Genomic DNA, 23,285 nt, shown 5'->3' on the forward strand with positions numbered 1-23,285 from the left:
GGCAAAACACCCATACACATACAGTAATAAATTTCTGAAAAGTGAAAACCACCTACAATTGCTCTTTCAGGGATGATCTCCCAGAACCCAGATGAAGTCTTCCAGACTGGGCCTGTGGGTGAGACGCAGGCTGTGTGTGCTGCCCTGGGACTTGCTGCTTCACTCGGCTCTTTTCTTCTCAGTTTTTGCACAGTCTTTTATTGAATGTGGATATGCCATGCTTAGCTAGCTCCCGACTGGTTAATACTTCAGTTGTTTGCAAACTTTCACTATTATAAGGCATGTAAATTGTTCTATACAGAATGCTGCAAGTTACTGAATTTATATGGTACATTATTTTTGTAAAGAAGGAGTTTCACTCTGTAGCCCCAGCTAGCCTGGAATTGCTATAAAGATCAGGCTGACCTCAAACTCACAGAGATCTCCCTGCATCTGCCTCCCATGTACCACTTTATCCAATAGAGTGTTGGGTCCGGGGGTTGCACAAGGATGGAAAGAAAACCACCAAGTCTGTTAAACCAGAAGCAAACTTCATTCCAGGAAACGATAAAGGGAAAATCTCTGCAGGGCACAGAAACATATCAGCTATAGCAATGACCATAGCCAGACTGCGATTCTGAGACTGTGGCCATGGGCAGTTTCCAAACTCCACTTTTTATAGCAAGAAGCAAGCATTAGGCATGAACAAAAGAATTTTTACAATCCCGAGGTAAAACTCAGATACAAAGTGCTTTTTTCTTATACAGTTTCCATTAATAGGGTTTTTCAGTCAAACTAGTGTTTGTATTTAGCCCGTTGTTTCTATTTGGCACTTTCCGATGGTGTTTACCAAAGCTCTGCAGTCTCCGGATACTGCCAGGTTTGCTTAGCCAGAAGGGTGTGGGGCAATGCACAATAAAAGTTAACTCAGCTCACATCAGTGGCTGGTCATGAGTGGCTGGGGTGGGGGATATCTCAAAGCTCACCCTTAGTTTGCAGAGGGATGGCCTTGCCCTGAAGGCTGAGTCTGGTCTTTAGCAAACTCATGTAGGCTGTGGCTCGGGCTCAGGGTTATGTAGGTGATGGAGCAAGTGTCCAGAATCCCCTGCTTGCCCTCCATGAACAACCCTCTCACACTGAGAGGGACGGGAGTGAGAAGTACAAATAGTGCTTCTCACAAATGAGAATTCCTCTCTTTCAAAACTTTAAGACTTTAAGTGGATTTGATAACATACCAAAGATACTTTTAAAGTCAAAATTCTTCACTGCATGTCCTACTACAATAATCCTTCATCATATAAAAGACCCAGCAGGGAATCAAGTGTAAGCTGACCCATGATTGTTTACATATGGTTTGCCGTTGCTACCAATCAATTCGTCAAAACACTGGAGTTAGACAAAGCAAGTCCTAACCTCCTTCCCATGTGACTGTTGCTCCTGCTCCCAGAGTTATGCCTAGTTTAGTTTGCTTTGTGCCTTACTGTGAGCGCTTCTGTTTCACAACTATCTCTAGTTCCTAGTTTATCATCTTCATAGGAAGAAAGTACATTTAATTCAAAGCCCATTTTAAATGCTTCTTTCTCGTGAAGCCCATGCTGTGGAAAGTCAGCTGACCACAGTAAAGACCAGGACATTGTTTTGCTTGTGTAGAAATGTATTTCGTTTTGAGAGTGATGTACTGAAATATACATGTGTGGTCAGCACAGTCATCCACACACGTGGTTATTCTTGGACCAGGCTTCCCGGGTGCTTCCTGGAGCTGCTCCATCATCGCAGCTTAGGCTAGGAAGACATCGTATTGCTCAACTCAGCAAACTACGCTGAGTCCATGCTGAAGCAATGTACAGTGCTTCCCAGTTCGTCACGGAATCTTTATGATCCCTCTTCCTCCACTCTACTAATCTGGACTACTTAGAACTGACAGTGTAACATTCCTTTCTGCTTTCTTCTTAGACGGGCATCACATAGCCCAGGTTGGCCTTGAACTCACTGTGTAGGTGGACTGGCTTTGAACTGCTTCTCTTCCCACCTCTGCTTCCACGCTGCTAGGTTATAGCTTGCTCAGTTTACGCCATGCTGGAGACTGAATCCAGGGTTTGTGTGCGTGAGGCAAGCTCTCTACCAACTGAGCCACAGCCTACACTAGTGCTTCATTTTAGATGAGTGTCCACATATGTACAGGGTTTGCTGTGCTAACATGACTCTCTATGAGTCTGTTTTCATCATAGTACATTTCTGTCTTACAATTGTTCTAATGAAACACACACACACCAAAAATCTGTGCTCAGATTACCAGAGAAATCAATGAAGATCTTGGTTCATATTAAAGATTTCAGTTCTGGGGGCTGGAGATGACTCAGCAGTTAAGAGCAGTTGCTCCCTTGTCAAGGATTCACGTTTATTTCCCAGCACCATAGAGCTGCTCACAACCACCTGTACTCCGGTTCCAAGGGGATCTAACGTCTTCTTCAACCTCCCAGGCACCAGTCACACATGATACACATACATACATACATACATACATACAGGAAAAAAATAAATGTTTTTAAAGACTTCCATTTCTGAGAGCCAAAATAATTGCAGTCAGTTGGGGAAAAAAACAGATTTTACTTTGTATAGGGTCTTGATGCTTTGTTTGTAGTTTGGACCCCTTCCAAAAAATCCTTACTTTTTAAAATTCTACATTCCAGGGCCATTCCAGGGCTAAACAATAAGCAGTTTTATGTTTGCCTATATCCAGAGATTTAGAAATCAACCACCACACCAAAACAAACTTGTGGAAATAGGCGAAACTCAATGCCAAGAATCACATTTATAGTTATGTAAAAATGTGTTTCTCATGTATATTAGCTTCTTGCTATATTTGTATTTGGTTTTATGTTTTTATTATATATTACAATTATTTTTACTTTATTTGTGTCTATTACTTTATTTATTGTGTCTGTCGCAAATAAGATAAAATTTTGAGCATCTCGTTGAATGGCTCTTATTTGTCTGGTTTCCTGACCAATTTTCACTCTCTGTTTCCAAACTGCTATGATCTGCTTTTATTCTGGACATGCTAATATATGACTGTTTGCTGATAATTATAAATAATCAATAAAAATATTTAAAGATGCATGACCCTTATGTGCTTATGTTTAGAATGTTCATGCTGTATATTATTTCAGATGACAAACAGAGAATTTCAAATGTATGTACTTTTCAGATGTCTGTACGGGTGACCGTACAGAGATGGGCCGGCTTACAGACCCTGCAAATTCGTTCCCACTGTAGTTCATTTCCTAAGCCAGCTTAGGTCCTTAGTACATCACAGAGTTTTACTCTCAAAAGATCTTCATTTCATCTTAAAAAGTTACTCATTAGCTGGGCGGTGGTGGTGTGTGCCTTTAACCTCAGCTCTTGGAAGGCAGAAGCAGGTGGACCTCTGAGTTTGAGGCCAGCCTGGTCTGCAGAGTTCCAGGACAGCCAGGACTACACAGTGAAACCCTGTCTGGGAAAAGAAAAGGGATATTCATTAAAGTATTTGCCATGTGTCAAGCACTTGTGAGGTTTACAGCAGGGGAAGAAAGATGAGGTTCTTAGACACAAAACCAGCCTGTGGCTCAAGGAGCACCAAGGAGCCTAGAGCGGCTGGAGTAGAGAAGCCAGAGGGAGGATGGAGTTGACCACACCGGGTCCCATGGGCCCCTGGAGAGCATTTGTTTTATTCCACGGGGTGACCCAATCTCACAGGGTTTGGCAGGCTACTGTAGCTGCTGTGGCATGGATAGATTAGGGCTCAGGGATAGGAGAGAAGGTGAGAGACCAGCTCAGAATCCTGGCAGTTGATAAATGCAGGACCACCGTGGGTGCAAGTAAGGAAGTTACGAAATGGTCCTGGTGTCCTGTGAAGGGTAGAGCCTACCAACTGGAGGGTAGGGGTTTCCATGCTATCTACAATAGTGTCTATGGCTTGATTGCTTAGAAGGATGAGATCCTAGCTTACAATGCTGAGCTGAGACTTACCAGAGAAACTGTTATTTTTTACAGTTACCAACAGAAAGGCCAGATACTCAGTCTCCTTCACCAGGGAGTCCAAAGTTTCTCAGTGACACATTTTCCTGGCCCCTCTGGTCTCCAGACCCATACAGTTGGCCAGTGGTGAGGGCAGAAGCATTGAGTGCAGAAGAGCCCTCTGTGTGTGCTGGGAACCAATGACATGCCCTCTCATGCTGGGGACCAATGACATGCCCTCTCATGCTGGGGACCAATGACATGCCCTCTCATGCTGGGGACCAATGACATGCCCTCTCATGCTGGGGACCAATGACATGCCCTCTCAGACAATTTCATGAAAGCTCAGCATAACTGTGCAGGTGGGAATAAATGATTATGACATATATTTTCATAATAGGTACTTATTATAATATATAAGTATAATAAAGAAATGAATATTATTATAATATATAAGTATATATTATAATAAATACATATAAGTATATTATATAAAGACCTTTATATGTTATAAAGTAGAGAAATCCCTGTAACCTGCAAAGCAATAATTCTGCCTGCCTCTTTCCTTCTAAGAGCCAGCTTTTGTACTTTGTAAACCAAAATAACCTACACTTAATATGGGGTTGTAGAAATGAAACAAAGGAAAGTGTTTTAGTCATATTTTTCTCTGACCAGATTTACCACATTTCATTATTTTGCTGCCTCCCATAGCTTTGCAGTCCCTAAGGAAAGAAGGAGATGAAACCGAGAAGAGCAACAGAAAGTAGGATACTCGATACCCCAGGATGCGAGCACCCAATCCAGTCACACGATGATTAAATTTAGCTCTTGTTAACCTGATTTCAAGTGCAGTTCAGTTCTGAGGGATGATGAGAAACAGAATGTTTGTTACACATCATCAGAAAATATTTTCATCAGAACATACGGCTTGGCTTTCCCTGCCTGATAGAACATCAGCATGGCACAGGAAGGGTCTCCTTTCAGAGACCACTGAATAGTCCGCCTGCTGGATCTGCTCAGTGAGGTGTATGAAGCCAAGGAGAACATTAACCAGCATGCCTTGCTGCTCTTCTCTCTACACATGCACACAGGCATGCTCACCATCTCTACCTGTCCTGCCCGGGCAGGCAGTATGGCCACCTGATGCTGGAACCTATGATGTTCTTGACGGGCAGCCTCATCTTTGGAGGCCTCAAAGTATAAAGAAACTGCTTACATTCAGAAGGGGACTTTGAGATATTCAAAGATGGTTCTCTAGCAAGGCTGTGTAATTCCCAAAGGATGAGAATTGGGGAATAAGAAATGGGGATTTACAAATCAAACTGTTTTACTGGGTTTAATTAATCAGTAACTTTGCTGGGTGTGTGGAGATGGTCCGGGGGACTTCTCAACATCTCTCTAAGCTGCCTGGTGTGTCCTATGTGCCAGTGTTAGAGGAGAAAGTGGCCTTCCTCCACAGAAATCCAGCCCCTCTCTGGAGACCATGGGAAGAGCAAGGTATGGATGCCTAAGGTTTCCACTGGTCCAGCGGGTGTATGGCGGCATCCTTCATAGGGACAGCAACTGACATCTCCCCTCGGTGAATGGTGTGGGAATGTCAGATCCTGACGCATTTGTTACTGCGCAGCCCAAATCCAAGTTACCTACCACTCACAGAAGAAGTATGGGCTCGCAGAACACCTTGCTCAGAACCTTGGCCTTCAGTATATCCACCCCACTCTGCTGCGCCCTCAGAAGGCTCCCTTGCAAGGAGCTGGTAACCCCTGCCCTGCATAGCCAATAATAGATGCAGCCATACACTTTGAAAGAAAAGTATTCCCAGAGCTGGTAAGGCGGTGCAGCACTTAGAAACGCTCACTGAGCAAGCCCGATGATCCGTGTTCGATCGCTGAATCCCACTGTGGAAGAAGACAACCAACTTCTGCAAGCCGTTCTCTGCTTTCCACAGGGGCGCTGTGGGATGTCTGCAAGCTCACAGACGGAAAAACTCAGAGAGAAAGAGATGCACATATCATATATATATATATATATATGAAAAACAGAAAGATGCACATATATACACATATCACACATATATACACGTGTGTATATGATAATAATTATTAATTAAAAAGATCCTTCACGGAAATCTGCTCAATATTCTCCAAGAACTTTAGTGTATGCCCAGCATCCATCCCTTTCCCAGGTCTGCCTTGTTCTAAACACTGCATCAGGAGAAACACTGATGCTCTTATATCCAGCCCTGCCCTGGGCCCAGTTGCTTCTTTCCTTAGCCCCACCCCCACCTGACTGTTCCTTCCTTTTGTCTTCCTTATTTTCTCTTCCCATTTGTCAATAGTCTCTCCATTTCCTTTTTGAGTCATCTTTTCCAGAGGAGAGAAGCTATGTAGTATTTGTCCTCCCAAACCCAGAGATCTTTTTTTAGAGTCACCCAGGAGGTTCTATGCATCATCTCCACAGGAATAAGTAATAAAATCACAACAGTGCAATTCAAATCAATCCATCTTTAGGGAAGAGAAGTATTCTAGAACTTAAAGAAGCACAGTCTGAGAAACGCAGCTCTGGCGCAGCAACTATAACCTGCTGCTACTGAGCAAACTCCTTCCCCACGAGTGTGGTACATCTAAAGAAAGATGTACATGCATGTCTCAAGTTCAAACCTAAACTCCTACCCTCTCAAAGCAAAATATTACCACAAATGAAAGTCTTCCCTCGCTGAAGACTTAGATATAAAAATCTTGGCATCTGATATCACCCTGGGTCACAGTTCTTTGCTGTTGTTTGATAAGAAGGGGGGGGGATCACATGTTGATCTGGGAACACGAGCTAGATGATGTGCAATCCACTCTGTTCTCTTTAAGTAGTTAAAATAAGTACTTAACGAGTAGTTAAAAACATGGCCATAGGAGGCGACCTGAGCCTCAGGGTCCTCTACCTTCTGCCCTTCCCTAATTATGCCAATGTCTGGAAAGGGTGCCTGCAAGTCAGAGCTCAGCACATCAGAATGCCAAGTCCGGGTTTCACCACATCTGTTTCCCAACACTGTTTAATCATGTTGTGTAACAGGCGGCTTCAGCCATGCTGGGGGCAGGACAAAGCAGCGGCTCTGTGGAGAAATCCTAAAGTCTGTCTGGACATGACATGACATGGTGACTGTGATTATCTGCCAGCCAAACTTTCAGAATGGACGGGGAAGGAGCCTTGGGGGCCGCCCCTTTGGTAGGAACGAGGCAGTTAATAGCTGCCGAGGGAGGGAGAGTCACTCTCCTTCAGACAAGTGGCTACCGGTAGGTTGCTCATGACCCAGTAAATGGCGAAACACCAGTGAGCATATGGACAGCAATAATTGTACTCAGTGAGTTATTAATAACAGTAAAATAGACATGAAGTTAGGAGGAGGACGGGCTGAGATGGCAGTAGGGGGAGCTGAAGGAGGTAAAGGTATAATAATAATATATATAATATGTAATAATATAATCAATACACATTGAATAAATATATGAAACTTTGAAAAAATAAAAGTATATATTTTAACTATTTTAAAAAAATCCTGAAGTCTGTAGCTTAAAATCCTGTTAATACTTAAAATCCCAAATTTTAAGCAATTTGGTGATATTTTAAAAGAAGAAACAGAGTAATTTCTGTCACCCAGAACATCATAGTTTGAAAGAGGAGATGGAATGAATTAGAGCAGCTGTTGAGCAAGGGTAGCAATCCTTTGGTCGTTTGCAACAGTTTTAACCTAAGCCAGCTTGGAAGCCCTTCTCACTCTCTTTAGAAGTGTGTTTCTTCTTTGGGTACTAAAACCATGTCTCTATCATTTTGCTGGAGGAGTCTGCTTGTCGGTTCCCGGCTGCTCAGCTCCGAAATAACCACTCAGAAACTAGTTAATTAAATCACTGCATGGCCCATTAGCTCTAGCTTCTTAATGGCTAATTATTGCATCTTAATTTAACCCATTTCTAGTAATCTGTGTATTGCCACAAGGCTGTGGCTTACCAGCGTCTGAGTCTGTGTCTGGAGGGGCTACATGGCTTCTGTCTGACTCCGCCTCCTTCCTTCCAGCATTCAGTTCAGTTTTCCCTGCCTAGCTCTGTTCCCCTATAGCTCTGCTATAGGCCCAAAGCAGTTCCTTTATTAACCAATAATATTGACAGCATACAGAGGGGAATCCCACGTCACCACTTAGCTGGGAATTCCTAGCCACTTGTATCCACTTGTTTGAAATATCACATTTACATCTCTGGTCAACATCTTGGAAAGTTCTGTGGTAATGATTATCCCTTGTGTTCTGTTTCTTCACCCAGCTGCATCTTTGAATCCCACAAACCATTTAACCACAGCCTGATGAGAAGAAATGTCATTCCACTCTTAATATCTCTAACGGAAATAGGAGCCTCCTCATGCATGATGCAGCCAAGACAGGGCAATGACAATTCACATGCTCTCCACATTTTTATTTCATGTCAACTGTTGGCACAGCCCTGGTGTAGCCAGCCACCAGGCCCTGGTGCAGCCAAAATCCCATGAGTCTTTTATACAAGTTTTCTAAAACCAGGTCACGTATAAATGTCACTACTTACCAGGCATGTGGTTCAGAGTTCTTACTTTCTCAACAGCAGTGTGCTTTGGAAGTTTCTGCTGGCCTTCTATTACAGACTCCCTCACCTTCTCATGGTGGACTTAAAAGACTTTGAAGCTGGTGGATAGTTTTATCTAAAATTATTACATGGAAAGTAATCCACAGAGGAACATATTTGAAGGAACCAATGGGAGGGGAGTAGGGAATGGATGGGAGCAGCAAGGCATATGTTGAGGGAATGAAGAGTCTCAGAGGAAAACGTGGGCTGTACTGAAATCCAGAGACCCCGTGTAAGGGAAACCATGGGTAGCATCTTCTGTCCAGTGCCCCCTAATGGTTTCAGGGCTTCAGAGTTGCAGTTACAGCTTCCATAGCTTAGAGTTAGCAAAGACACGGGCTGTTCTACAGGACCCAGGGAAGAAGACTCGTGTGCGGCATGATGAAGAACAAGGGGGCACTTGCCACCAGCACGTAGATGACAGAGCTGCCTTCTCGAGTGCGCCTCTCTCTAGATCATTAGGGAAGACTTCTCAGTGAGCTGGAGATGTGAGAGAACTGAGAAACAGACATTTGCAAACTGAAGATGTATAACACCCCAGGTATTTCGGTGGGAATAGGGAACCCAGCTTGGCTAAAATGGAGGGACAAGACAGACGGCTGGGGCTAAGACAACAGGCTGTGCCGAGACAAGCAATAGAATGGAGCCCAGCTGGGGCCTCGCCTTTCGTAGCAAACGGTGGAGGGAGCATGCACAGCTTGGGTCTCTGTTCCCAAGCTAATGACGCCGTTTTGCACATCTGCTGCCCTTTCCTCCAGATGAAAGGAAAACAGGCATCCTCATGATTAAAATAAGAGAGGGGAAGGAAAGAAAAGAATAGCAGATGTTTCCCAGCAATGGGACCCAGCAGCAGGTCACCAGACACCTCCAGTCTCCATCCTGACTCATTCAGCAAGTGTTAGCAAGGACCACTGTGCCCAGAGTACACTGAAGGCTTGCTTATTATAGAATCATAACAATTCAGGTAAGAATGAGCCCAAAATAAATGTAATCCACAGAGCCCTAAACAGAGACCTTCTTGAAACCTGCGAGTAGAAGCACTATTAGTTGCCTAAAGCCATGGGCAGGTGAAGCCTTTTCCAGCTGTATCCAGCTGTGTCATGATGTCTACTGTTGTCATCTTTCAGGTCATCCAACCCTAGAAACAGTGGCAATGTTGGTGTTCAGAAAGACATTGTGGGTAATTCTGCTCACTACTAAAATCTGCCCCTAGGACCTCTGTGTTCCCCTTCGTCTGCTGTGATGTCTGTCTGGCTGTGGAGCATCACCCTGACTGAGACTTGGTTTCCCTTGACCAAAGGAGTAAATGCGAGTTTTTGCCTTTGGAGCTCCTTAGACAGGGGACTGGCTAGTTGCACCTTGTGAAAAAACGCCATGGGAAAGCAGTTTCCTGGAGAGCTTTAATGCAAACAGAGTGGAACTCTCAGTTTAGTTGACCAGAAACAAGGAAATGCTGCTTTCAGGTTCTGCTCAGGACAAGGTTTGGGCACCTGAGAGTACAGTAACAGGAAAATATCCAAGTCTTTCTTTCATAGTGTGGGGACTCAGGGGCCAGGACTTCCATTTATTTGGGAAAAGAAAGATTAAAATGGTAGCAAATATCTTTCACTTCAGGAACCCAGGCCAGCGGCAGATCAGCGAAAGGCTAGCTCGTTGCTGTATAGACACACACACACACCGCACGCACGCACGCACACACACACTGCACACCACATACATACACATACATCACACACACACCCTGGGATATGGAATCAGAGACTTTGGCACCTGGCTGATCCTGAGTGAGATTCTGACGCATGGCATTGATATGCACATAACTGAGCAGCAGTTTCGTCCTACCCACAGTCCCCTGGGCCTTGCACCCTGGTTCCAGGGTAGTCAGCTATACTCGCTGGCTCTCCCAGACCTCTCTTTAGGGCTAGGAGTTTATGACCACACTCTTTGCCCCGTCTCGATTGTCCTTTTACAATGTACCCACCATCTTTGCTCACAGTTCTGCTTCAGGGCAACAGGCATGAACCTCATGTGTCACACAGACATCCAGTGGGGAAGGATTTACTGTACCCTGTTCCTGCAGACACTGGGGACCTTCTATGGGACCCATTGGTCTTCAGCCATCTGACTTCAGGGAAACAGCAGAGTATCTCTTCCTCGCCAACAGGAAGCAAGGAGTGTGACCCCAGACTCTGAAAAGGTCGTGCTGTCTTCCCTCAGCCATCCCTGGTAGATGGGGGCCCACCAGCTGCACTAAGGGCCTCTCAGAGAGTCCGCAGACATGCAGCTGATCCTAAAGCTGTGGTTTCAAGGGTTGGGGTGCAGTTCTTAGCACCTCAATTCTTGTCCTCAAGGCAATGAGTATTAGCAACTTCTCGTGAATCCTTAAGCTTACCCACATGTACTTTTGAGTAAATGTAACTCTATTGATCAAATTTGTTATACAAGAGAGACCTGCCCATACAGTACACTGCCCTTCACTCTGCATATTTTATTGGGCCTCTTCCTATGGCTCCACCACTGTGCTGACTGATTTATGTCAACTGGACACCAGCTGGAGTCATCCAAGTCGGGAGAGCCTTATGACACCTAACAGGAACAATATAACTTGCAGGTCATGGGTTCTGCTTGCAGTTAAGACAGTTAGGAATAAGTTCCTGTTTGTCCTTTGTCAAGTCCTTGCAAGTTAAGGTTTCTATTTCTAATTAAGAATAAATTCCTGTTTCTTAGATCTGAGGTTAATGGCTTGAGACCCCATTTAAATGATCTACATCCTTACCCTCAGTCCTTCCCTTTCATATCGTCTCTCTAACAATGTAGAACGGCCGACGCTCTCACCCCTTTATCTCTCTTGTGAAAGGGACTTCAAGAAGCCAGGAGGACCTGCTCTCAGAAAGCCCAATTACAGTGAAACAACCTTCTGGCCAGCAACACAGCTCGCTTTAATTAGACAATTGTGAATTTGGTCTTTTCACCTTGAGAAAAATTTCAGTTGAGAAAATGCCTCCATAAGATGGGATTAAAGGCAAACCTAAAAGGCATTTTTTAATTAGTGATTGGTGAGGGAGGGCCCAGCCCATTGTGGGAGGTACCATCCCTGGGATGGTGGGCTTGGGTTCTATAGGAAAGACTGAGCAAGCCATGGGGAGCAAGCCAGTAAGCAGCTCCCCTCCATGGTCTCTGCATCCGTGCCTGGGTTCAGGTTCCTTCTCTGAGTTCCTATCCTGACTTCCTTCAATTTATGAACAGTGATATGGAAGTGTAAGCCAAATAAACCCTTTCTTCCCCAAGTTTCTTTGGGTCATGGTGTTTTATGACAGTGATAGCAACCGTAAGACAACTGCATTGGTAAGCTCTGGCTGCCATCATCTCCACCCTGGTTGGTACACAGTTGGTGCGAACTTTGCTTGTGGACTGCGAGGTGCACAGCGCTTTCTGCCAGCAGAGCTCAAATCTGGTCTGTGTGATGACTCGGATTCCTGGAGGAATGGATCCACAGGAAGCCTCTGACACTCACAAAGGACTGTCAGCAGTATCAATACTGTAGGAAAACTCAAAGGAATTTCCAACCACATTGGCTGCATCAGAATCCCTAGAAGGGCACATTAGCCATTCCACACTGGGACCCCATCCCAGCTGGTTCCTTCCGCCCTCCAGGAGTGAACTCAGGCCTCTATGTGGACTTGAAAACTCAATGGGAGACCCCCAAAAATGGCCAAAGTTTTTAACCTCAAAGACTACCAACAGGAGCAGAAAATTCAAACTAGGGGTGAGCACTGGCGTCTACTCACTGTAGAGAGTAAGACAAATCACGCTAGCTACTAGGTCATCTCCCAAGAGGCTTTGCACCCTCTCCAGTTTCTCTGCATGGTCACGTTCTTCAGACTGCATATCTCCAAAGAAAGCAACCCTGAATCAGGCCACTAGAACAGATCTTCAACCCGTCTCACAACTCTTGTCAAGGACAGATCTGTCTGCAGCCCCATAAGTGTAAGTTAATCCTTGAGAGGGAAATCTATTGGTTCTATATCCCAGAGAGCTGTCCCAATAATGAGATCTTCAACTTCCTCCAAGTTGTTCTCAGAGCCCAGGGCCTCCAGCAACTGACAATAAGCTCTGCTCAGAAATCTGAAGAAATCAGCAGATAATATCCTAAAGACACTACCTGTTGTATGATATGTTTACTCTTTTGGCTTTTGTGGGGCCACCTCCAGCTCTCCAATAAGTCACACAGAGTCTTATTCTTAGTTATGAATGGCTGGCCTTAGCTTTACTTGTTTCTGATCAACTTTTCTAAGTTAACTTATCCCAACTACCCTTTGCCTCTGGACTTTGATCTTTCTCTATTTCTGTGTACCTTTCTTTCTTTCTCCATGGCTTGCTGTGTAGCTGGGTGACTGGCCCCTGAAGTCCTCTTCTCCCTGGTCTCTTGCTCCTCCTTCTTTCTTGTTTCTCCTTCTATTTATACTCTCTGCCTGCCAACTCCACCTATCCTTTCTCTTGCCTTGCTATTGGCTGTTCAGCTCTTTATTATTAGACCATCAAGTGTTTTAGACAGGCAAAGAATTACAGCTTCAGAGAGTTAAACAAATGCAGCATAAACAAAAGCCACACACCTTAAAATAATATTCCCCAACAACTACCAGTATCTAGGATGCCCAACTACAAAGCTCAGCAGATCACATGAGCTGAGCACTGCTCAAAACCTTCCAGATGCTCAGAGCTCCAACCTTAGATCCAGTTCGGAGGAACTGATTTTCAAGATGGAGAACAGCTGAGACCTAAGTCGTGTAGAGAAGCGCAACTGTAGGAAGAGGGCAACTCCCAAAATACTGTTGTTGTTTCTCAGAGAGGAGAGTAATGCTCTGTCTATAAACGTGAGTAAGATTGAAACTCAGTCGAAGAATGAGAAAGAAGAGTAAGGATAGAGAAGTTATGACGAAGGGTTACCGGTCAATAACCTTCAGGTGGATGAGGTGGAAACATCCCTGCCCTCAGCAGTAGTATGTGCCCCGAGTGCACAGCCTCGCTTATGAATCCTGAAATCTGGTAGTTAAAAGGATTATCCAGTTGCTTAGAAACAGTTTAAAAGAAGACAATATTTCTTCCTTCTTTCCCCATCAATTGTTAATAGTTTCCAGTCCTACTGAGAGTCAGAAGAAAAGCAACCCCTAGCATCCCAGGTCCTTACTACCTAGCAGATATGACTTCCTTTACAGGGACAGGGTGTGCTGGAAGGTCAGGCACAGGCTATAGACAAAATGGCTCATAGTTATGATGAGGGTGGAGGGGCTTGTGCCCATTTCTTTCTGTTTCCTTAAATGGTCATGAGCTTCACAGAATTCGACATTCTTAACTGTCAAATGTATGCATCTCATTCTCTTAACTTATTTGTCTATATAACACTTTAAATTTGTGATGAGATATTTTGTATTACAAAATTCATGGAAAATCAAATTTCCTTCCCACCCTTGACTTTTACATACACAGTTTCCTCCCAGTATCTGACAATTATTAACATGTTACAGAAATTTTGTCTATGCTGTGGTTCGGTGTCCAATGGAGTCAAGTGTTAGTTCATGAGTCAGGGTCCATATTCAGCTGGTTGGGACGGATCATGAAGTTAGTTTCCCTGACCGACTGGGGAAAAAAAGGATCCTGGGAAGAAGAGGTGGGGCCAGAAGGTTGCATGGTCCTTTTGAGCTGGGAAGCAGATGGTGGTGGTTTATGTCATGGTTGCTTTCAATTATCTCAGGTTTTTATCTTTAATATTTGTTCCTGAGTTTTATTTTATAACAAACAATAAACAAAATTGCTATATCTGAAGCCCCATGTTAGGCGCCATTTGTAGGCAGAGTTTTTTGTTTGGACTCCCAGTCATCTCTGCCCTGCCAACCAGATCCCAAATAACCACAGTGAGACTTACTAGTAATTGCAAATGCTTGGCTGATACCTTAGGCTTGTTACTAACTAGCTCTTCCATCTTAGGTTAACCCACATTTCTTATCCATGCCCTACCATGTGGTGGTACCATTTTTCAGTACGGCATGTTTATCACCGGCTTCATCAGCGTCTGGCTGGAGATCCCCCGACTCCACCCTTTTTTCCCACCATCCTCTCCGTTTGGCTCTCCTGAATAAACTCTTTCTGCCTAAATATTGGCCAGTTAGCTGTTCATTAATTCAATCAGAAGGTGTCTTGGCAAATGGACAAAATGTACAAAAAGATTATTCCATAACACCAACATCTTTTATATCCTTCTAGAGACATTCTACACGTGTACAAGAATATCCCTGCTCCCCCACAGTCCACTCTCCATAGCAGCATCTTTGAAAAATTTTCTGATGATCATCTATCAGTAGCCGGAGATCTCCCTGTAACTAAGTATTATGTAGAATTCCCTCCTTAAATGTCTGGGAGTTCAGTGAGTCCTCTGCTGATGAATATTTCAATCCCATTGTCGCCACTGCTGTCTTTATGCTTTGGGCTCTTCCCCTCTGCACTGAAGATCAAGTTGAAGCCCTCCTGTGCTGAGCAAATCTTTACCCCAGCTAGGACTCCAGCCTTATTTTCACTCTTTGAATAGTATATCCCACAGTGCCAAAGTTACTCTCAGAAATATACTATTTCCCTTATCTGCCAGGCTATCTGCTAAATAAATTACTTTAAATGTAATTTTTGGATCAAGGAGGGATTCATTTTTAATATTGGCAGACATTTTGCAATAAAAGCCATATGTCTCAATGGTGTTTATCACAGTGGTTTAACACTGAGAAAGTAAAAATAACTGAGAAAATGTGATGAGAAATAAAACCTCAAATGACATGGACAGAAAAGAAGGTATAGATGAGGACAAGTCCAGAAACCAGACCAAAGAAAAAGTGAAAGGCCTGTATGGGAAAAACTTCAAGTCTTTGAAGAAAGAAATTGAATAAGATATCAGAAGGTGGAAAGATGTGCCCATGCTCATGGATCAATAATAGGATTAACATAGTAAAAAAAAAATCTTACTGAAAGCAATCTACAGATTCAGTGCAATCCCAATCCAAATTCCAACATGATTCTTTACAGACCTTGAAATAACAATACTCAATTTCGCATGGAAAAAAACAGGACAGCATTTGCTTAGCTGATGGAGGAAGGTCATTGGCTAATAAAGGAACTGCCTTGGCCCATTTTATTGGTTAGGACATAGGTAGGTGGAGTAAACAGAACAGAATGCCGGGAGGAAGAGGAAGTGAGGTCAGACTCGAAAGCTCTACTCTCTGGAGCAGACGCCTGAGAGAGATGCCATGCTCCTGGCTCCTGGGCAGATGCACGCTATGAAGCTCCAACCCAGGATGGACATAGGCTAGAATCTTCCCGGTGAGGGCACCTAGGGGCACAACACAGATGATTAGAAATGGGCTAAATTAATATGTGAGAATTAGCTTAGAAGAGGCTAGATAGAAATGGGCCAAGCAGTAATTAAATGAATACAGTTTGTATGTTGTTATTTCGGGCATAAGCTAGCCGAGCGGGCGGCTGGGGTGCTGGGGACGCAGCCCCGTCGCCCTTACTACTTCACTTAGCTAGAAGTAGATTCATGTCCCCACATTAGACAGTTCAAGGAGAGCACAGTTCCTCATTTTGCATATATGTCCTGAGCTTTCTCATATGACAAGCACCCCTAAGCTCCCAGGTTCACCCCAGTCCTCTGCCCTAACCCTGTGTACAAACCCGTGGGAGCACCTGGCCTGTTGCTAGCTAAAGAAGCTAGTAATGAATAGTGAGAGCCGGGAAGGTAAAGTGCACTGCTCATGTGCACAGCAGAAAAACAAGACCTGAAGGCTGACATTACCACTGGGAGATACGCTGAGACCCTACCGTCCAGCCTACACCAGGAAGAAGCATTGCGACCAACCCGGGCCCTATCAGACCCTAAACTGGGAACGTAGAAAGACTGACCCCAGCCCTGAGAAAACAAGGAAACACTCTTCCAAAACAGAGCGTCTCAGCAGTCTCCACTTCTCAGACTCAGAAAGCATGTGTCCGGAGCCAGACCTCTGGGCACGTTCTCAAGAAATACTGCTACCCACATCTATTAAAAGCTCCCTGGAGAGCGTGGTCAGTACTTCGGATTCCACTTCATATATTATGGTCTCATGTTTCCCAACTTGAAATACCACAGTGAACTTACCAGCATTGCAGGGCAACCCCCGGTACTCACCGATGTCAGATTTAATCTGCTCTTTCCCTGGCACCTGCAGAAATTGGGAGCCAGGAGGAAAAGAGGCGGAGCAAGTGTGTGTGCCTTGGGCAGCCTGTTCCTACCTAAAGCACTTTGAAATGCTTTTAAGGTATTTTATTGCTCAGCACCTCGCCTATGAAAAGGCAGCTGTGGCCTAGGAAACTTAAAGTAGGACACTTCCAAATTTGTGCCACATCGATGTGCGTAACTTCAAGGCCACAGAGTCATGGTGTGTCTGTGCCAAGTGCCAAGATGTGCTTGCTGCAGCCTGTCACCCTCCCACGAGAAAGGGCTGCTTCCCCTGGAGCTCGACCACAGGACTATTCCCATCACCTGTGATGTTTACACTGGGGAGCCCCCGTGTCCTCACACGTCTGCATCTCATCATATCACACGCCTGTGGTAGCTGTTAAAGGCCATGTTCTCTGAAGCAAGGCATGTGAGGGACCACAAATCTTTGGCTGTGCGGTCAACTAGCTGATGGTGTAGGAAATGCCGGAGGAGCCCCTAGACAAGAAGGACTAGGTGAGTAAAAGTGCTTCTCAGCTCCGCTGTTTTTGAAAAGAGAAGGGTCAGTCTCACTGGGAGAGCATTGCTGCCTGTGCTAATGGATGAAGTTCGTGGATGGACACACAGGAGTTAGGGTGGGGCGGGAAGTGAGATCGAGATGGAGTCGTAGCTTCCACGATGGGCCCTTCTTAGAAATAAATTCTACTTGCCATAGCCAAGAGGATAACTATATGTTTTTCCTTTGGTTCAACTTCTTACTTAGCTTCTTTAGGATCACCAATTGTAGACTCCGTGACCCTTATTTATGGCTAGAAACCAATTATGAGTGAGTACATCCCATATTCATCTTTTTGGGTCTGGGTTACCTCACTCAGAATAGTGTTTTCTATTTCCATCCATTTGCATGCAAAATTCGAGAAGTCATTGTTTTTTACCGCAGCGTAGTACTCTAATGTGTAGATATTCCACACTTTCTTCATCCATTCTTCCATTGAGGGGCATCTAGGTTGTTTCCAGGTTCTGGCTATTACAAATAATACTGCTATGAACATGGTTGAACAAATGCTCTTGTCATATGATAGGGCATCTCTTGGGTATATTCCCAGGAGTGGTATTGCTGGGTCCAGGGGTAGGTTGATCCCGAATTTCCTGAGAAACGGAAACACTGATTTCCAAAGTGGTTGCACAAGATTGCATTCCCACCAGCAATGGATGAAGGTACCCCTTCCTCCACAGCCTCTCCAGCAAAGGCTATCATTGGAGTTTTTTATTTTAGCCATTCTGACAGGTGTAAGATGATATGGGGGTGGGGTGGGATGGGGGTAAGGGGAGATGGGGAGAGAAAAGGGAGAAGGGAAGGAGGGGGGAATGTAGTAATAGGAGCGGCGGGGCTGCGTCCCCAGCACCCTGGCTGCCTGCTCGGCTAGCTTATGCCCGGAAATAACAACACACAAACTGTATTCATGTAAACACTGCTTGGCCCATTCTCTTCTAGGCTAATTCTCACATATGAATTTAGCCCATTTCTAATCATCTGTGTGTAGCAGCCCAAGGTGCACTTATCGGGGAGATTCTAGCCTATGTCCATCCTGGGTTGGAGCTTCATCCCAGGAACAGGGCATGGCATCTCTCTCAGGCGTCTGCTCCAGAGAGGAGAGCTGTCGAGAGTGAGCTCGCTTCCTCTTCCTCCCAGCGTCCTGTTCTGCCTACTCCTCCCACCTATCTTTCAACCAATAAAATGGGCCAAGGCAGTTCCTTTATTAGCCAATGACCTTCCTCCATCAGGGGGAACTTGGGGAAAAAGGAAGATTGGGATAAAAGAAGGTAGGATAGGGGAGCACGGAACCACAATTCTTAGTTAAGGGAGCCACCTTAGGGCTGGCAAGAGACTTGACCCTAGAGGGGCTCCCAGGAGCCCAAATCGAGGTCCCCAGTTAGTTCCTTGGGCAGCTGAGGATAGGGAACCGGAAATGACCCTAGCCTATAGCAATACTGACGAATATCTTGCATATCATCATAGAACCTTCATCTGGTGATGGATGGAGATAGAGACAGAGACCCACACTGGAGCACTGGACTGAGCTCCCAAGGTCCCAATGAGGAGCAGAAGGAGGGAGAACATGAGCAAGGAAGTCGGGACAACGAGGGGTGCACCCACCCATTGAGACAGTGGAGCTGATCTACTGGGAGCTCACCAAGGTCAGCTGGACTGTGACTGAAAAAGCATGGGTTAAAACTGGACTCTCTGTGTAGTAATAAGGGCGGCGGGGCTGCGTCCCCAGCACCCCGGCTGCCTGCTCGGCTAGCTTATGCCCCGAAATAACAACACACAAACTGTATTAATTTAAACACTGCTTGGCCCATTCTCTTCTAGGCTAATTCTCACATATTAATTTAGCCCATTTCTAATCATCTGTGTGTAGCACCCCAAGGTGCGCTTACCGGGGAGATTCTAGCCTAGTCCATCCTGGGTCGGAGCTTCATCCCGGGAGCGGGGCATGGCGTCTCTCTCAAGCGTCTGCTCCCAAGAGGAGAGCTGTCGAGGCTCTGAGCTCACTTCCTCTTCCTCCCAGCGTTCTGTTCTGTTTACTCCTCCCACCTATCCTCTAACCAATAAAATGGGCCAGGGCAGTTCCTTTATTAGCCAATGACCTTCCTCCATCATTTCCCCTTTTTCGGTTTAAACAAAAAAAAAGGCTTTAACATAGCAAAATTACATATAACAAAACAGTTATCAAGTAAAAGTTACAATAATCTTTATTATAACTAAGGAAAACTATAACTAACTATTCTTAACTCCATCAAAGACTCCAGAAAGATACACTACTACCTAAGCAAACAAGAAAAAAGCAACTTTTAAAACTCTAGAAATGACAGAGACATCTCGCTGCCTGGACAGTCACCCAAAGTTCCTCTGTATCGTTGGGGCATCCATCTTCAGCCTTCAGGCCCATGGTATCCAGCAGACATTTCCATAAAGCAGGAAAATTCCAAGTAAGTTCAGTCACTATCTGTTGTGTCCTGCAGAATGTCTCGCAGACTCTTTCATGAATCAGGAACCCCAAAAGATCATCTCACCTTAGGCAAATTCAGTAGTCCTCTCCCTGTGGGTTCTCTGTGTCCAGTTTATGCAATAGTCCAGGCAAGAGTAGTTTCTTGCCCAAATGGCTATCAAACTCCATAAGGTGCCTCTTCAATGCCCATCTTCCTCTGGAAGTACATTGGTGCTGTCAGGAGCAGAGTGTCTCATTGTCATGAAAAGTCCTCAGTTATTAAAACATTAAATGTCCTATTCTGTAATCTTTGAAAGACATGAAGAATGTCTATCTAAAATATATCTCTATATATCTAGAAAATCTAACTAACATGACTACAAGCTTTACTATTATTGATGATTATCCATTAACAACCTATATTTCTTAATTATACAGTACATATTTAAATGAACTACACAATCACAATACCTTAATCAAAATCAGAAACACTTATATATATATAACAAAATTGACCGTAAATCTCTATCAATAAAGCAAAATCTATACTAATGCAAATTATTCATACCTAGATCATATCCCCCTTTAAATGTAAAAGAATATTTATAAACATTTTTTGGGAATATGGGCGCAGTTATTTCTCTCCAAACTGCTTCCTGCTGAATGGGGGCGTCGTTAACTAGGTCTTTCATGGTATAACCTGTGTGCTAGTTTCATCTCAGTTGGCAGCTGAGCGAAGCAATTTTTTGAAGGCGTTCACACCAACCCTTCAGGAGGGCGTGGTCCATCATACCAAATCGGAATAGAAGAAGTGAACAGCGTCTTATCCTCTGTGAAAACAAAATAAGAAACTCCTTTCCAAAGCATCCTTTCCTTAGATCCAAATTTCAACGTCAAGGCATCAAAATATCTATGTTGGATTAGTTCAGCAGCATTTATAAATAAATATCTTTTAGCAGCTGTTGCTCCTTCCTCAGCATTCAAACAATTCAAAGAGAGCATAATAGCATACAGTATCAAAATTCTCTGTGTATTTTCCATCTTTGTGCAGCTTTGTTTTAACCTCTATTTTGTTTATTTTTACTTTTAACTCTTTGCTTTTTGAGACAGGTTCTCTGCATCTTTGACCTGAAGTAACTCTGTTGACCAGGCTGTCTTTGAACTCTCAGAGATCCGCCTGTCTCTGCCTCCCAGGCATTGGGATTAAAGGCGTGTGCTACCACACCTGGAAGTCACAGAGGTCTATCTCCCTCTAACTTCCAAGTGTTGGGATTAAAGGTGTGTACTACCACACACAACAACTCTCTTTCTTCCTTATTTTTGTTTTTTACTTTAAGAACTTTAATTTTTAGTCTGCATATATTTTAACACACTGTAAATCATTTAAAAATTTTCTTTGTCTTTGAATCTCTCTTTACTGTATATCTCTCTTTTTCTGACCACATGAATCTTTAATTTACCAAGCAATATCAGTATGATTAAAGGCGTGGCTTTGCCGGCTGGATCCAGCCCATTCCTTAGCTTTCCAGCCTCATGGCTGAGGTACTGGCTGTAGCCATGTTTACTGTGACAACTCTACAGCATTTCAAGGTCCCTACCAGCAAGCGAGCTTCAGCAGCCTGTGCTTGCAAACCACACAAACCGCCTGCGTAAAAGAGTCAGAGTTTGCCCTGGCAGGACAACCCAGAAAGCCGGCATTTTTAAACGGCGCAGCTTTTTTCCTGCTATGGCTGAAAACCGAAAAGCATGCGTTCAGCTTTTCGTCAACACCGTTTAAGTGTTTCGTGGCAGGACCTCTTAATGAGCTGCAGGCTTTGCAGCTAAAGCTGAGTCAGGAAGCCTCTCTTAGATGAGGCGCTTGCTTGCCTCTGGCAAGCAGAGTAGACCCGAGAACACAGTGAGTCTAGTTGCCATCAAACAAATCGTAGCACTTTACTCCAAATGCTCTATTCAAAAGCTCTGTCTCCCACAGGAGCCAGACAGAGATTGCAATGGCGGCATAGCCCCAGGAAGTCACGCTTTAAAATGACACAGCGTTTTTTCTGCTACTGTTGCCGAATCAGGAAATCTCTCTACAGCATGCTACCAACAAACAGCAAAAATCTGTGTTAAACTCTCTTTCCCTTATTTTTAAGCCTTCTCAGGTTTTTTAAGTGGGTTTAGTCCATCAAGTGGGCGCCAATCTGTTGTAATAAGGGGTGGCGGGGCTGCGTCCCCAGCACCCCGGCTGCCTGCTCGGCTAGCTTATGCCCCGAAATAACAACACACAAACTGTATTCATGTAAACACTGCTTGGCCCATTCTCTTCTAGGCTAATTCTCACATATTAATTTAGCCCATTTCTAATCATCTGTGTGTAGCACCCCAAGGTGCGCTTACCGGGGAGATTCTAGCCTAGTCCATCCTGGGTCGGAGCTTCATCCCGGGAGCGGGGCATGGCATCTCTCTCAAGCGTCTGCTCCCGAGAGGAGAGCTGTCGAGGCTCTGAGCTCACTTCCTCTTCCTCCCAGCGTTCTGTTCTGTTTACTCCTCCCACCTATCCTCTAACCAATAAAATGGGCCAGGGCAGTTCCTTTATTAGCCAATGACCTTCCTCCATCATCTCTGAACATGGCGAACAATGAGGGCTGATGAGAAGCCAAGGACAATGGCACGGGGTTTTGATCCTACTTAATGTGCTGGCTTTGTGGGAGCCTAGCCAGTTTGGATGTTCACCTTCCTAGATATGGACAGAGCGGGGAGGACCTAGGACTTACCACAGGACAGGGAACCCTGAATGCTCTTTGGATTGGAGAGGGAGGGGGAGAGGAGTGGTAGGAGGGGGAGAAGGATGGGAGGAGGGGGAATAGGGTGGGAGGAGGGGGAGGGAAATGGGAGGCTGAGAGGAGGTGGAAACTTGTTTTTTTTTCTTCCTTTTCTCAATAAAAAAAAAAGAAAAAAAAAAGAAATAAATTCTAATGGGGCATTTCCAAGGGTGCCTTGAGACAGCTTAGATCCAACTACAAATGAAGAGAAAGAACTAGGTCTCTGCAAATGGCTGCTGGTCTAGCTCATAGCCCCACCCATTCAAACTCTAAACTACCGTACAGACACACACACACACACACACACACACACACACACACAGGTTTGTAGAAAAGTACGAGCAGCCAGACTTGCCTGCAAGATCAAGGGTCTTTAAAATAAACAGGATGGAAACTGGAGCGATGAAGCCTCTGTGGATGGCTCTTGTTGAAAAAACAAAAACGGCCGGGCAGTGGTGGCGCACGCCTTTAATCCCAGCACTTGGGAGGCAGAGGCAGGCAGATCTCTGTGAGTTCGAGACCAGCTTGGTCTACAAGAGCTAGTTCCAGGACAGGCTCCAAAAACCACAGAGAAACCCTGTCTCGAAAAAACAAAAAATAATAATAATAATAAAAATAAAATAAAATGCTAAAAAGT

General features: G+C 44.6%; 1 protein-coding gene across 1 annotated transcript in view; it reads left to right on the top strand.

Moving 5' to 3' along the window:
* The window catches only part of CUNH18orf63 (chromosome unknown C18orf63 homolog), a 42,422-nt gene extending 32,607 nt beyond the window's left edge, over positions 1–9,815 (top strand). The window contains exon 13 of the mRNA XM_041640799.1: positions 9,743–9,815. Within this exon, the coding sequence (XP_041496733.1) occupies positions 9,743–9,815 (73 nt within the window). The remainder of the gene's footprint in view (positions 1–9,742) is intronic.
* The last annotated feature ends 13,470 nt before the right edge of the window (positions 9,816–23,285 follow it).

Source organism: Microtus oregoni, unplaced genomic scaffold (genome assembly GCF_018167655.1).
Source record: "Microtus oregoni isolate MIOR12 unplaced genomic scaffold, Mior012 000065F_ref0000479, whole genome shotgun sequence".
Taxonomy (NCBI): Eukaryota; Metazoa; Chordata; class Mammalia; order Rodentia; family Cricetidae; genus Microtus; species Microtus oregoni.